General features: G+C 38.6%; 1 protein-coding gene across 1 annotated transcript in view; it reads left to right on the forward strand.

Moving 5' to 3' along the window:
- CNTNAP4 (contactin associated protein family member 4) overlaps positions 1 to 15,940 on the forward strand; it is a 225,895-nt gene that overhangs the window by 126,087 nt on the left and 83,868 nt on the right. Inside the window, exon 4 of the mRNA XM_065661351.1 lies at positions 9,034 to 9,181. Coding sequence (XP_065517423.1) covers positions 9,034 to 9,181 — 148 coding nt within the window. The remainder of the gene's footprint in view (positions 1 to 9,033; positions 9,182 to 15,940) is intronic.

Genomic DNA, 15,940 nt, shown 5'->3' on the forward strand with positions numbered 1-15,940 from the left:
TTTTAGAAGTACTTGTTTTCCTGTTCCTTCTGCTCTATAAAATGTGTTTGCAAATGTGTTTAGTTCAGGCTGTTTCAGGGTTCTGTATATTTTTTAATAGTTAATATTATAAGTGAAGCATAGATTCACTGCTTACATAAATATAAGTACACAAGTGACCTTTTATGGAGGGTATTGCCAGCAAATAATGTGCAAAAGTAGAATGAAAAAGAACATGCCATAAAATATAATCCAGTTATTGGTTGGAAGTATGTCATGGCTTGCTAATTACATTTGAAGTTTTAATAATTTGACTTAGATTGGTTTTGATGTTTATCTGTCCTTTAGCATTTTTTGGGTAGAAGATAGATGTAGTTTTCAAGTCTTTGGGAAGAAGTTAATTTTAAACAATGCTCAAAAGAAGGAACTGCAAAAAGAACAGCTTACCTTTACAAGTTAGTAGTGAAATTGAGTGCAGCTGATGTATATTATAGAGAAATTCCACTGGACATACAGATCTTCCTGCTGACCTTTTGAATTGTATGATGTATTTCTTGCATCCTTCACTGTATTGTCTTCTATGTTGTGAAGTTTAGGATTTTTGTTGTTGTTGTTGTTGTTTAAAATCTTGAAAACATCTATAACACTTCCACAGTGCTGAACCAAAACAAAAACTAAACCAAACCAAACCAAACCAAAAAAAGGCAAACAAATAAAAAAAAAAAGGTGCATAAAGAATTTAAGAAGCATGACTAGGCAAACGACAGGACAGGACTATGTAAAAGCTCATGGATATGAGCTAAGTATTATAACATGAATATGAGGAGCTTGAGTTTTAAAGCTAAGAATGAATATCGCTAGGCAGCAAAGAGCATTAAACTGTGGTTGTACTGGTCAACCAACCGCTTTATTGCAGTAAAGCATTTCCCCTAATGTGCTGCCATAAAAGGTAATACAGCTGGGAACTGATATCTGGTTCTGGAGTCTTTCAGAGAATTTTTTTGGATACTGAATAATTTGACAAAACTGGCTAGAGGTGTTTTGGTAGGCTTTTTTTTTTTTCCCCCAAGAGAAATCCGCTCTCCTCCTGTTTTTTGTCACAGTACATGAGCATAATTCACCTCGAGGTGTTCTATAATGAGCAGAGACACAGTTTAGTAAATTCTTATGAAGGGAAGCTATGTAAAATAACTATGTACAATGTAATCTTGAGTTAAATAAATTCACTTTAAAAGTTTCTAGCTCAGTGTGTATAAAACTCTTAGTAATGCAGTTGCAAAATAGTGTTTCGAAACATTCTGAAGACCACTCAATAGTCTGGTTTTGCCACCTGTAATTATAATAGCACTCAGAGATGGTTAGTAATTAAATAAGAGATTTGTATTATTCCTGCTAAGTGAAATAATTTTGCATTAAAAAAAAACAGCCAGTAGTACTTTCAGTGCTAAAAGCTGTAAGATTCCAATTCCGTACTCTTGATCTAAAAGTATTACAAATTATTTAATGGCAAATTCTACAGCAGAATAAGTGGAGAGATTTTTTAAATACAATGTTGAATGGTAGAATCATAGAATCATAGAATCATAGAATAGTTAGGGTTGGAAAGGACCTCAAGATCATCTAGTTCCAACCCCCCTGCCATGAACAGGGACACCTCTCACTAAACCATCCAACACAACGCTTCATCCAACCTGGCCATGAACACCGCAGGTGATGGAGCACTCACAACCTCCCTGGGCAACCGATTCCAGTGTCTCACCACCCTAACAGGAAAGAATTTCCTCCTTATCTCCAATCTAAACTTCCCCTGTTTAGGTTTTAACCCATTACCCCTTGTCCTGTCACTACAGTCCCTGACAAAGAGTCCCTCCCCAGCATCCCTATAGGCCCCCTTCAGGTACTGGAAGGCTGCTATTAGGTCTCCACGCAGCCTTCTCTTCTCCAGGCTGAAAAGCCCCAACTTCCTCAGCCTGTCTTCATACGGGAGGTGCTCCAGTCCCCTGATCATCCTCGTGGCCCTCCTCTGGACTTGTTCCAGCAGATCCATGTCCTTTTTATGTTGAGGACACCAGAACTCCACACAATACTCCAAGTGGGGTCTCAAGAGAACACAGTAGAGGGGCAGGATCACCTCCTTTGACCTGCTGCTCCCGCTCCTTTTGATGCAGCCCAGGATACGGTTAGCTTTCTGGACTGCGAGCGCACACTGCCGGCTCATGTTCATTTTCTCATCGACCACCACCCCCAAGTCCTTCTCTGCAGGGCCGCCCTGAATCTCTTCTTTGCCCAGTCTGTAGCTGTGCCTGAGATTGCTCTGACCCAGGTGTAGGACCTTGCACTTGTCATGGTTGAACTTCATAAGGTTGGCATCAGCCCACCTCACAAGCGTGTCAAGGTCCCTCTGGATGGCATCCCTTCCCTCCAGCATATCAACCGGACCACACAGCTTGGTGTCATCGGCAAACTTGCTGAGGGCACACTCAATCCCACTGTCCATGTCAGCGACGAAGATGTTAAACAAGACCGGTCCCAACACCGATCCCTGAGGGACACCACTCATTACCGGACTCCAGCCGGACATCGAGCCAATGACCACAACTCTTTGTGTGCGGCCATCCAGCCAGTTCTTTATCCACTGAGTGGTCCATCCATCAAATTGGTATCTCTCCAATTTAGAGACGAGGATGTCGTGTGGGACAGTGTCAAATGCTTTGCACAAGTCCGGGTAGATGACATCAACTGCTTTACCCTTATCCATTAATTCTGTAGCCCCATCATAGAAGGCCACCAAATTGGTCAGGCAGGATTTCCCCTTAGTGAAGCCATGCTGGCTGTCACCAAGCACCTTGTTGTTTTTCATGTGCCTTAGCATGCCAACCAGGAGAATGTGCTCCAAGATTTTACCAGGCACAGAGGTGAGACTGACTGGTCTATAATTCCCCAGGTCTTCCATTTTCCCCTTCTTGAAAATGGGGGTTATATTCCCCTTTTTCCAGTCATTGGGAACTTCACCTGACTGCCATGATTTTTCAAATATGATGGCCAGTGGCTTAGCAACTTCATTCACCAGCTCCTTCAGGACCCGCGGATGGATTCCATCAGGTCCCATGGACTTGTGCACGTTCAGATTTTGAAGATGGTCTCGAACCAGATCCTCTCCTACAGTGGGCCCAAGGTCTTCATTCTCACAGCCCCTGCATCTACTTTCTAAGACCTGGGTGGTGCAGTCAGAGCCTTTGCCAGTGAAGACCGAGGCAAAGAAGTCATTCAGAACCTCAGCCTTCTCCAAATCCTGTGTAGCCAGTTCTCCCAAAAGCTTTCTCAGGGGGCCTGTGTTGTCCCTAGTCTGTTTTTTGTTTGCTATGTACCTGTAGAATCCCTTCCTATTATCCTTAACATCCCTGGCTAGGTTTAATTCTAACTGGGCCTTAGCCTTCCTAACCTGGTCCCTTGCTTCCCGGACAACATCCCTGTACTCTACCCAGGCCGCCTGTCCTTGCTTCCATTTTATATAAGCCTCTTTTTTCCTTTGAATTTTCCTCAGCAGCTCCTTATCCATCCAAGGAGGTCTCCTGGCCCTCCTGCTGCACTTCCTTCTAATTGGGATGCAACATTCCTGAGCTTGTAGGTGATCCTTGAATACCAAACAACAGTCTTGGGCCCCCCTGCCCTCCAGGGCTATATCCCATGGAACCTTACTAAGCAGGCTCCTGAAGAGGCCAAAGTCTGCTCTTTTGAAGTCCAGGGCAGTGAGCTTGCTGCACGCTCTTCTCACTGTCCTGGGGATCTCAAATTCGACCATCTCATGATCGCTGCATCCAAGGCTGCCCTGGAGTACCACATTCTCAACAAGCCCTTCCCTGTTGGTGAGCACAAGGTCAAGCATGGCACCTCTCCCTGCGGCTCATCTATTAGCTCTGCTAATATTTTAAAGCCAAATGATATGTCAGTTTTTGCATAAAACATTGATTATAACCAGTAAAGCTCTTAACAATCTTTTAACAATTTTATCTAGGCAATCAATTTTTCCTAGCCATAATTCCAGTCAGGAGATCGAGGAAAAGAGGCAGTTGTTTAGTTAAGTATTTTCTGGTAAGAGTGAAGGACTTTCACACTCATTTTTTCACTTTAACCAAACAGTTCACATCTGTTGACTTTCAGGACCAGTTTCAAAAGACTAATAATAACTTCCCACAGTAGTAATGGGATGAGATGGAAGAGTGAATGTTTGGATTCTTTTATAATTAATATTTCATTAATGTTTGTTGTGGTTTAAACGGATCCACACAGCTTGTTCACTCACTCCCCCCCCCTTTTTTTTTTTTTTATTCTTCTCTCTTTCCTTCCCCGCCCGGACCCCAGCTCCCAGAGGGATGGGGAGGAGAATTGAGAGAATGTAACTCCCATGGGTTGAGATAAGAACAGCCCAGTAACTAAGGTATAACACAAATCACTACTGCTACCACCAATGACAATAATGATAAGAGAAAATAGCAAGAGAAGAGAATACAGTACCACCGCCGAACGAGTTCGACCCCCCCAAAGAGAGCAACTTAGCAGCGATTAAAAACAATCAGTGTTATCAGCTCTCTTCCCAGGCTGGAAGTCAAAAGTCAAAACACAGAGCTTGCACCAGCTACTAAGAAGGAGAAAAATAGCTACTGGTGAACCCAGAACAATGTTGGAGATAACCTTTTTTTTTTTTTCCTGAGAAATTGTTAAGCTACTGTATGAACTTGTATATAGGTTAGAACTTATGGCAGAACATAATTTCTTTTGAACTCCTTTAGTTCTTGGGAGAGCTCAAGATGGGTTGATTCGGCTGCATTTTTAGAGTAGTTCAAATGTTGCTGTGCTGTGAATGAATTAACAGTATCCTACTAGGATACATATTCCCCTTGTGACAAGCTCTAGCACTTCTGTTTATGACACACAGCAGTTAAAGTTTTGGTGTGTGTCATAAGCAGAAAGATTTGTATAAGCAATTTTGTTTCACAGTGTCTCAAAGAATCACCATCATCATGAAGTGCAAGGTCCTGCACCTGGGAGGGTGTAGGCAATCCCTGGCACAGCTGCAGGCTGGGCAGAGAAGAGATTCAGAGCAGCCCTGCAGAGAAGGACTTGGGGGTGTTGGTTGATGAGAAAATGAACATGAGCTGACAGTGTGCACGCACAGCCCAGAAACCACCTGTATCCTGGACTGCACCAAAAAGATCATGACCAGCATGTCAGAGGAGGTGATCCTACCTCTCTACTTAGCTCTCGTGTGACCCCACTTGGAGTATTGTGTGTCTTCAACATAAAAAGGACATAGAACTGCTGGAACAAGTGCAGAGGATGGCCACGAGGATGATCAGGGGACTGGAGCACCTCCCATATGAAGACAGGCTGAGAAAGTTGGGGCTGTTCAGCCTGGAGAAGAGAAGGCTGCGTGGAGACCTCATAGCAGCCTTCCAGTACCTGAAGGTGGCCTATAAGGATGCTGGGGAGGGACTTTTCATCAGGGACTGTAGCAATAGGACAAGGGGTAATGAGTTTAAACTAAAACGGGAAGTTCAGGTTAGATACAAGGAAGAAGTTCTTTACTGTGAGGGCCTTGGGCAACATGGTTTAGTGTGTGGTGTCCCTGCCCATGGTAGAGAGCTTGGAACTAGATGATCTTAAGGTCCTTTCTAACCATAACCATTTTATGATTCTATGATCATGCACCAACAGCAAGCATTTAATATGAATAGGTCTTAGTTACTTCAAACTGATTTTTCCAAATGGTTTTGCTGGGTTTGGTAGTAGAATTCATAAAACACATAGCAAAGATCAGACTGTTTTTGAGGTACACTAGTACCTAACTTAAATTCCTAAACTTCTTCTTCTGACAAAATTATCCAGGTTTCAGTCCTGTTCTACTTTTTTGTCATTAAACATGAAATGAGAATTTGCATCTGAGTATACTTATTTAACATAGTAATATTTGTATTTTATATGAAGTAATATTTGTAATAAATATGGTAGTATTTCACACAATAGGTACATAATATATGTAAAAACACTGAACATTATTTAGTCCTATTTTATGTTTTACAGTGTATAGATATTATATAGTAGAAGTCATATTTGTAAGTAAGTGTAATATTTTCTAGGTGATCTAAAGTATGTCTCAGGACATTCAGTGTATATCTCATACATAGTTTTACCTATGGGGGACTCTGACTGGCTGAGGAAGTTTTGGACATGAATGTGCTCTAAAAATTCATTTTCTTGCTACGTAGAGGGAATCAAATATCTTCCTTTCTAATTTATTTTGATGTAATCTTACTTTCACAGTAATTTTGAGCTTGATGATGTCCTTCTACACACAGGATTTAACTTTACTAATACCGTTTGGAGTACATTTGTGGTTTCTAATGCCATAGCGAATACTAATTCTGTCTTCAAAGCAGGGTTAAAGTAGCTTGAGCTAAAGAAACTGCAGGATTAGAAATTGAGTAGGAGTGTTAAAACAAGTCTGAGAGTAGGCTCTCATCTCAGGCTTCAATACAACCCAGGATATACCTCCACCATGGAATAAAATAGGCCCTGAAGAGCTATTAGACTTCTATGCTGCTCAGTGCCTCTGTTACTGCTTAAGGCTAAACTCCAATACAGTGTTTCCATGTTTTGAAAACTGCATTCTCTGAGAAAGGTGTTATTTCTTCATGCTATTAAAAAGCAGTATAATGTAGCATCTGTAAGAGCATCAACTAAGAATCAGTAGGCAGTTGCATTAGAGTGGTTAGCTTTACAATCCTACGAATATTTATGCAGACTATGCTTATTATGTGTAACATTCATATTAACAGGGTCACATTGAGTCTTTTAACCATCAGATGCTTGTATAGTTTGTGAGGAGTCTTCATAATCTAGAATAATGGCATCTTCCCTTCAAGTGGTTTGGCACAAGAATGAAGTGATTTGAATAGTCTGAGAAAGGCAGATGTGAAAGGAAGGAAGCTCATTAAATGGTTATAATTGCATGTTTAAATGATTGCTGGATTGTGTTTTACTGTAAAGACAGGAGTTTATCTGTCACATTACATATGTTTCTCCTCTAAAAAGCCTACAAACTACTTACTACCTACACCTTTAGTATATGTAGTCTATGAGAAGAGCTGTCTGATTGCTTTCTCTTTCTTGTGAAAAGAATTAAAACTAAAAAAAAGCCCCAAACTGCATGTTTTAACCTTCATTGTACTTAAAATCAAGCATTAAAGACCCATTTAAGAGTCAACTCAATTGATACACTTTCAGATGTGTTCTTCCCAGATAAAGGCTTTGTAAAATGACAGCTAAAACCATTGATTTTTAAACTGACCATTCTGAATGGCTTAAAGAGTAGTTTGAATTACTTTTGGGCCATTACTGAAGTAAAAACCCTAATTTTAAATTAAAACACATGGTTTAAGTATAACCTGAAGTAAAAAAAAAATCAAGCAATATACATTCTGTACTCAAAACTTAACACCTAATTTTTATGAGGTGGCTGCCTTCCGAAAACAATTTTGAAAAAAAATTAAATCTTAATCAAATGCTTCATTTGCTCACAGTACTTCTGGAGACTGGGTTATGGTTCAGTCAACAAACTAATTGGCACTTTATTGAAAGCTAAATTTTTTACAGACTGCAAATAAGGATTTGAAGGGACAAGAGGTCTGGAAGAGTCTTGCCCTCCAAATAGTGTCTCCTCACCAGTGTTTGTTTTAGCATGTTTCCACCTTCACCGACTGTGATAGTGAAATTACAAAGCATGAAGCTGGTGTGGACATTCAGAGTCACTAACTTTTATTGCTTATAACTAGCTGAATAGGTTAGCTGTAATGAGCCCATTCACTATTCACTAGCTGCCTTTTTTTTTCTTATTGAATGTTCAGAGGTTAGAATTTATTAAAATTTTACTTAGTAGAGGGGAGGGAAGATGCAAAGATTTATTTATAGCAGGATAAATAATTAATACAATGAAGCTCACCTCTGCTACAAAAACTTATGCAAACAGAAGCTGCATACCAAAATATGTTGTTTTTTATATGCTTCTCTAGTCGCAACATGTGTGACTTATAGCTATAGAAACAGTACCGCCCATATATCCAGAAATGTATAATCTTTTATATTCTGCTCATTAAAGTATTTCAGAGCTATTTCTGTCTAATTTATCGGGTATTTAAATCCAAAATATTTGAAATTTTTTTTTTTATGCTTCACATTCCACAAACAGGCAATGAGAAAAAACTCCCAAACATAACATCTGAACATCTAACCAACAAAATCAGACTATATTCTTCAGTCTTTAGGATGCTAAAGTTCATGATGACAGCTCTGTTTTTCTTTAAATTTATGTTTCTATATATTTTCTTTTTCTGACAAAAAGGGAAAGTAGTCTCATCAGTTAAATACTGCCCCTCAAGCAGTTTCTATGATAACACTTTATCCTTTTATATCTCTCTTGGGTATAAAATTGGAAATTTACATTTTTTGTTTTTTTAACAGAACACTGAATTTTAATCCTTTTATTATACTCTGGATTCTTTAGTTGGAACCAGTTCTTCAACACCATGTTCTGTCAGTCTAAGAACTTTTTTGATTCAGCAAACCATGCAGCTAAAACACAGGTTTGCAATGATATTTATCTAACCTTTTGGTAAGAGGAAATCATAGTCCACACTCTGTTGTCTTAGGAAAAAGTATTAGTTGGTATAATACACTGAAATACCAAGATTTTCTACACATTTTGCAAAAGGAATGTTTGGTTTTGAAGTGTTTCATTAACTTAAATTTTAGAAGGTGTGAGATTTTTTCAATTGCTATAGTGTCAGTGCTCAATGTACGGATGACTTAACACTTGGTCCACAAGAATAAACCAGACCGATTCAGCTGTTGCTCCTATGGAATTCACTGACAATTACATTTTATTCCTGTGCTTGACTGCTTGACAGATGAGGGTATAAATTAAAAATATCAGCAATATTTCCGTATATTTCTATGCTCAATATGGATGTGGCTGATCTCTCTCTCGTTTTCTTCTAGGCCTTTTCTGGAAACGTGAATGCAGACAGTGTTGTATACTATAAGCTTCAGCATTCCATTAAAGCAAGATTTCTCCGTTTTGTGCCTTTGGACTGGAATCCAAATGGCAGAATTGGAATGCGCATTGAAGTGTATGGATGCACATACAGTAAGTGTTTTGCTGAATCAGCTAAATTAAATGAGTATTCATCATTGTCTTTTGTAATCTAAATTTCACTTGAAAGTTGATTTCTAAGTTTAAGTTTAATCTTGAGTAAAATTGACTCAATAACACATTTATGTGCAGACTCTTACTATTTCTGCATCATCTAACAGTATGTGATGTTTGTTTTCCAGTTCTTTTTGTGTTGGAATGAATAGTGTGAGCATAATCCAATAAATGATTTATTAAAAACTTTTTTCTTAATAGTCTTAAAAACTGCACTTAATATGGTGAAAGATGGAAAATGTTTACAGTTTTAAAAATATATGATCTTGGTCTTGTTCCAGTGTACAAGTGTACAAGTAGATAGACCCACAAATACACAGTTGAAGTATATTTCAAGGTTGTTATATATTTAAGGGGTATTTTTAGGATAATTTTAATAAAACACTGAGATCTGATATAAACATTTGGTTGTATTGGTCTGTTGGACAATGTAAATCTTCCTGTTGTCTTCCTGTTACAGTTCTTCATCCCTAGAATTTTTTTTTAAATATTCCTCTTAGCAAGTTGCTTACTGTCTTTTATTCTTTACATCTTTTCCTCATGAGAGAAACAGAGTTTATTTTAATCAAACTCTTCAAATTTTTGTTTTAAGAACTTTCATCTGTTGTTTTTGTGGGGTCTTTTTTTTCAGCTTCTCTGCTTAAGTCATGCTTTACACGGCTGACCACTTCTGAATGGCCTCCATATATCCCTCTTCTATATCTATCCATTAGTTATCTTACTTTAAACTGAACATCAGTAAAACACATCTCTGGGCTATCTGCCTCTGACTTGGCTTTGTAAAATGAGTGAATGGTCATGAACTAAGGATACTGAAAATTTCACCTTGGATGAAGATTAGTTCACATCAGAAGTGAAGTAAACCACCCAATCACAGAGAACAAAGAGCTTATGCCAGGAGAAGAGTGTAAGGAGATAGAAACACACAGAATTTCTCAATGACATCTGCCTGGGTACTAGTAACATGACTTCTGATTCTTACACAAATCTAATAATACTGCTGTAACTGAGAAATCTGGCCAAGATAAAACTTATCCTCCACTGTTTTAACTACTAAAAGTTGAAAAAGAAGGCTGAAGAGATGACTTCATCATTCCCAGGTGAGAACTCATGAGAGTCTCCTTTTGAAATCTGATCTCTATAGTACTTAATGAAGTACATTCTCTCCTACGTTTCACTGAAAGTGAATCAGCTTTGGTTCTTACTGGTCCCTTACCTTGTGCATTAGATTATGTTTAAATCCTTACTCAAAGTCATGTTCTCGAATATTTCCAAACCGAAAAGCTCTCTTTTGCACATGCCTAAAATCTAGATCTTATTTATGTTCACTACTGTAGTTTTCTCCATCAGACCTTGCAAAGTATCTTACGGTTCTCTTTTTGATATCCCTGTTCATGTTTTTCCATGGAAAAATCTACAGTTCTAAAGGACAAAAATAGTCAATGTCTATATTACTAAAAATACTAAAACATAGAATCATAGAATCATACAATAGTTAGGGTCGAAAAGGACCTCAAGATCATCTAGTTCCAGCCCCCCTGCCATGGGCAGGGACACCTCACACTAAACCATCCCACACAAGGCTTCATCCAACCTGGCCTTGAACACCGCCAGGGATGGAGCATTCACAACCTCCCTGGGCAACCCATTCCAGTGTTTCACCACCCTAACAGGAAAGAATTTCCTCCTTATATCCAATCTAAACTTCCCCTGTTTAAGTTTTAACCCGTTACCCCTTGTCCTGTCACTACAGTCCCTGATAAGGAGTCCCTCCCCAGCATCCCTATAGGCCCCCTTCAGATACTGGAAGGCTGCTATTAGGTCCCCACGCAGCCTTCTCTTCTCCGGGCTGAACAGCCCCAACTTCCTCAGCCTGTCTTCATATGGGAGGTGCTCCAGTCCCCTGATCATCCTCGTGGCCCTCCTCTGGACTTGTTCCAGCAGATCCATGTCCTTTTTATGTTGAGGACACCAGAACTCCACACAATACTCCAGGTGAGGTCTCACAAGAGCAGAGTAGAGGAGCAGGATCACCTCCTTTGACCTGTTGGTCCCGCTCCTTTTGATGCAGCCCAGGATACGGTTTGCTTTCTGGGCTGCGAGCGCACACTGTCAGCTCATGTTCATTTTCTCATCGACCAGCACCCCCAGGTCCTTCTCTGCAGGGCCTCTCTGAATCTCTTCTTTGCCCAGTCTGTAGCTGTGCCTGGGATTGCTCAGACCCATATGTAGGACCTTGAACTTGTCGTGGTTGAACTTCATAAGGCTGGCATCAGCCCACCTCACAAGCGTGTCAAGGTCCCTCTGGATGGCATCCCTTCCCTCCAGCATATCAATCGGACCACACAGCTTGGTGTCATCGGCAAACTTGCTGAGGGCTCACTCAATCCCACTGTCCATGTCAGCGATGAAGATGTTGAACAAGACCGGTCCCAACACCGATCCCTGAGGGACACCACTCGTTACTGGTCTCCAGCCGGACATTGAGCCATTGACCACAACTCTGTGTGCGGCTGTCCAGCCAGTTCTTTATCCACTGAGTGGTCCATCCATCAAATTGGTATCTCTCCAATTTAGAGACGAGGATGTCGTGTGGGACAGTGTCAAACGCTTTGCACAAGTCCAGGTAGATGACGTCAACTGCTTTACCCTTATCCATCAATTCTGTAGCTCCATCATAGAAGGCCACCAAATTGGTCAGGCAGGATTTCCCCTTAGTGAAGCCATGCTGGCTGTCACCAAGCACCTTGTTGTTTTTCATGTGCCTTTAGCATGTTGTCCAGGAGAATGTGCTCCAAGATTTTACCAGGCACAGAGGTTAAACTGACTGGTCTGTAATTCTCCCGCTCTTCCATTTTCCCCTTCTTGAAAATGGGGGTTATATTTCCTTTTTTCCAGTCATTGGGAACTTCACCTGACTGCCATGATCTTTCAAATATGATGGGCAGTGGCTTAACAACTTCATTCACCAGCTCCTTCAGGACCCGAGGATGGAGATAGAATATTTAGTGTGTGGTCAGTAAGTAATTTGAGGAAGATTAGGTATTTTTCTGTATTTTACTCATTTGGTACAAGAGCAATACTATAGCTATTGAAACAAATCAATGATAATTGTCTTCGGAGGTAAGGCTGAATTTAATAAAGAATATTCATTCACTGCCCACCATAATGGAGTACATAAAGGACATGTCTTTTAAATATATGGGAATCTTTTTAAGCTGGTAAAGATTTTCTCTCTACTAATGATGTCGCGAGCTCTTGAAATGCTTTTTTTTTTTTTTTTAACGTATAAATGCTTTTATTCCAAATGAATTGCAATCTCTTTATCATATCTTTATTTTTAACATCTAGAATTGTCATGTGCTTTTAGTAGTTCCATTCAGTGGCTGCTGCTGAAGACAAAACCAGTGATTACAGTCTTGGAGTTCTAAAATATGTTTAATCATTTGAAAGATTAATTCTTTCTCTCCAGTCTTTTCCTCCATTTATCAGACACATGCATGACATGTAGCTATTGTTGCAGTAATTATGCCTGGCTCTTTCTAAATTATTATGAACTTTTCCAAGTGGGAAAATGAAAGCACAAATGCCTGTGATACCTACTTTAACTTTGATTTACACTTTCCGGATTTCCCATTTCTCATTCTTGCCTTCATAGATAGATCTCAGTTGGTCTCATAAGAGTAAGCAACTCTCCATTTACTGCCGAGTATGTGAACTGTGTATTCAAGTGCAAATGCAGTAATTTCTTCTTTCAGTCTTATCTGTTACAAATTACATAACTAAAATTGCAAGAATATATAAAGTTGATCTCTCTGTATCATGAAGTGATACTGGAAAATGCATGTCTGTTACATCCAAAAGTCATTACTATCTTAGTGAAGTAATATTTACAGGATAATTGTTGGCACTACTTTCAAGTTGCTGCTCTTTTGCCTTCCAGCCAAATAACTGCTCTGAGTAAGTTAAACTTATATCCTCAGAACTAATGTTTCCCCTTTAATTAAAGTTTCAGTGGGGTTTGGTAATGTCCATGATAGATGTCTGTAGGATAAACCAGGAGTTTTGTTTCCTGTGTTCTTACAGAGAGCTCCTTTATTGCTATAAACCTTTTAGGTCAAGGACTGTCGTATTTTATGTATTTCTAAAGCATGCATTTGAAATGAGTCCTTCCATTTTTGGCTTTTGCCACTTACGGAATAGAAAGGCTAAATAAGAGTACTCAGTTATGGAGTTAAATGAAACATTTAAAAAGTTTCCCTGTATTCTTTGTGTTTAGTTCTTCCCCTTCCTCACTCTGCTACATCTACCATGCTCCTCATTTTTCCTGCACCTGAAATCTTTCTCTTGCAGGGAAGAAAGAAAGATATTTTCTCTTTCCAGGGGGTCTACCTGGCTTTATGTGGACAGAGGAAATCTGCTTGTGCCATGACTATGCAACAAACACTTCGGGCTGCCAAAATAAAACATCCCAAAATCTTTCTCAGCCTCTTCCTGATAGTTTTTCCTGTTTGATGTATGCAAAAGAGGCTGATGAATCTCTACAGATATATCCTGTGTCCTCTCCCTGAACTGTCAGATTGTAACAATTAAGCCATGTAAAACAGGGCTCATGTTAAGCTATGTTCTGGCACTAAAAATGGGGAATTAGAATTACTTTTGCCTTACTCTTTTCTCCCTTAGTGACAAAGCTCCCTTTCTCCAAAGCGTTATTTTCTTTTCATCCTCTGAAAACCAGTAGTCTAAAAATAAGAAAGAAAAAAAAACCCAACAAAAAAACAAAGTCTTCGTATGACAGACAGAAGGATGGATTTAAATGTGAAAATGACAATTGTATAACATTGTAGGACAAAGGTAACTGGGAGCTAAAAGCACACTGTACATAAAAAAGGTTGTTAGACTTAGTGCCTAAAAACATGCACTGCAGATACTATGATATGCAAAACTTTTTCCAGAGTTCTCTAACAGTTAAATGTGTTGAGGCTTTTTGAGCGTTCCTTTCCTGTGTTTAATGCATAAAATCAATGGCACAGTTACATCAGTCAAAGAGAGGACTTCTAAACCACTTCATAACTGGGATAGTGCCGTTTCAAAGACTTGATGTGAAAGTGATTGTAAAGAAGTTAGTTTTAAGTATGGCTAATTATGAACGATTTTAACTTTTTCCTTTTTTCTTTTTTTGTCTTTCTCCAAGGGATTTTGTACAGCAATATCCTAGTCCTGATTTTTCTGACTTTTCTGAACACTGTGAACCTTTTCAGGTCTGCCTTCCTCAAAATTGGAAAGCTACATGAAGCCGATTTCTCATTTTAATTCAATTTTTTACAGGACTAAGGATATCTAAAACCTATAAAAGAAAAAAAAACCCACAAAATAATGTGCATTATTTTTTGCTGTGTTTTTTTTTTTTTTTTTTTTACTACAGAACATTAACATTAATTTCAATTATTTTGAATATTAACAAAACCCAAGGTGTTTTTCAAAGATACTGCAGCTGAAACTTTTACTCAGGATAGGTGGAGGTCTTGATCTTATGGTGTGTGAGGTTTTTAGCATTTCCAGTTTCTCAGAGGCATTTTGTCACATCCAAAGGTATTTTCACAGTATAATAAGGATTTAGATTACATTACTTTGAGAAAGACACGTTGTAAATTGTGAAAACAAAAGATGAGTCTTCACACAGCAAATTGAGAGTACTTGTTAAATACAAAAGAGGGAAATGTTATGGCACTATATCTATCTGGGCTCATTCTTTCTATCCTGATAAACCTGCAGGAGACCCAGCCTTTATCTCTCACAACTCTTTCTAATTTTTAGTGGTAATGCATAGATGATGAAAACAAAACATGCATGAGAAAAGTTACAAGAATTTTGATTAACATCTGCAGCATTTTCACAATCTTCATTCATGCATGCCGGTGGGTGAAAGTTTTGACTATATAATTTTCCAAATTTGGAAAGAGTAGGTTTTGCCCCTTAGGAGCTAGTGCTGCAGAATTGTGAAAGGGATTTTGGAGACCTGTGTTAAACATTTATGCTCTTGTCTTTATAACTAATAACAAGAGTATTTTCACAAACAAAACTCTGTACTGCTGTCAGTACCTATTAAGAATATAGTTAATTAGCTGGTTTGATACATACATAACAATGCACGAGTTCTGCTATTGAAGATTTTCTGGAAGTTCTTAGTAATTCTTCGAATTTAACATTGATTACTGTTTTTACTGTCCACATTCATTCAATGATATGATGAAGTAAATAGTCAACCTAGGATTCATTTTTAGGTAGAATTTTTATTATATTCATTTATTGTTATACTTATTCATTGTATCTTTAGTAAATGAATTCTTTGCAAGTAAGAAGTAGATCATCAAGATGTGAAGAAGATCAAGAAACTATACTTAAAATATAGCTGCATTGATTTGGCAAGGGATTTTAAAAAATGAATGTAAATGACTGACCTTAAGTACAATAGCTAAATTGAATTGAGGTCATTTCCGTGCAATGTGCAGAAATATTGTTATTGAAATTAAAGTTAGTAAATAGGTATTGGGTTTCCATTGACTTGAAAAACATCAACCAGTCAATTGAAAAATAGCTTCATATTTTATTGAGTGTCCTTTACGTCTTCATTTATTTCACAAATGTATCTTTCAAGGGTAATTACCTTTTTCTTCTTTACTTAAGAACTGTAAATAC

The sequence above is a fragment of the Lathamus discolor genome, chromosome Z (assembly GCF_037157495.1).
Source record: "Lathamus discolor isolate bLatDis1 chromosome Z, bLatDis1.hap1, whole genome shotgun sequence".
NCBI lineage: Eukaryota > Metazoa > Chordata > Aves > Psittaciformes > Psittacidae > Lathamus > Lathamus discolor.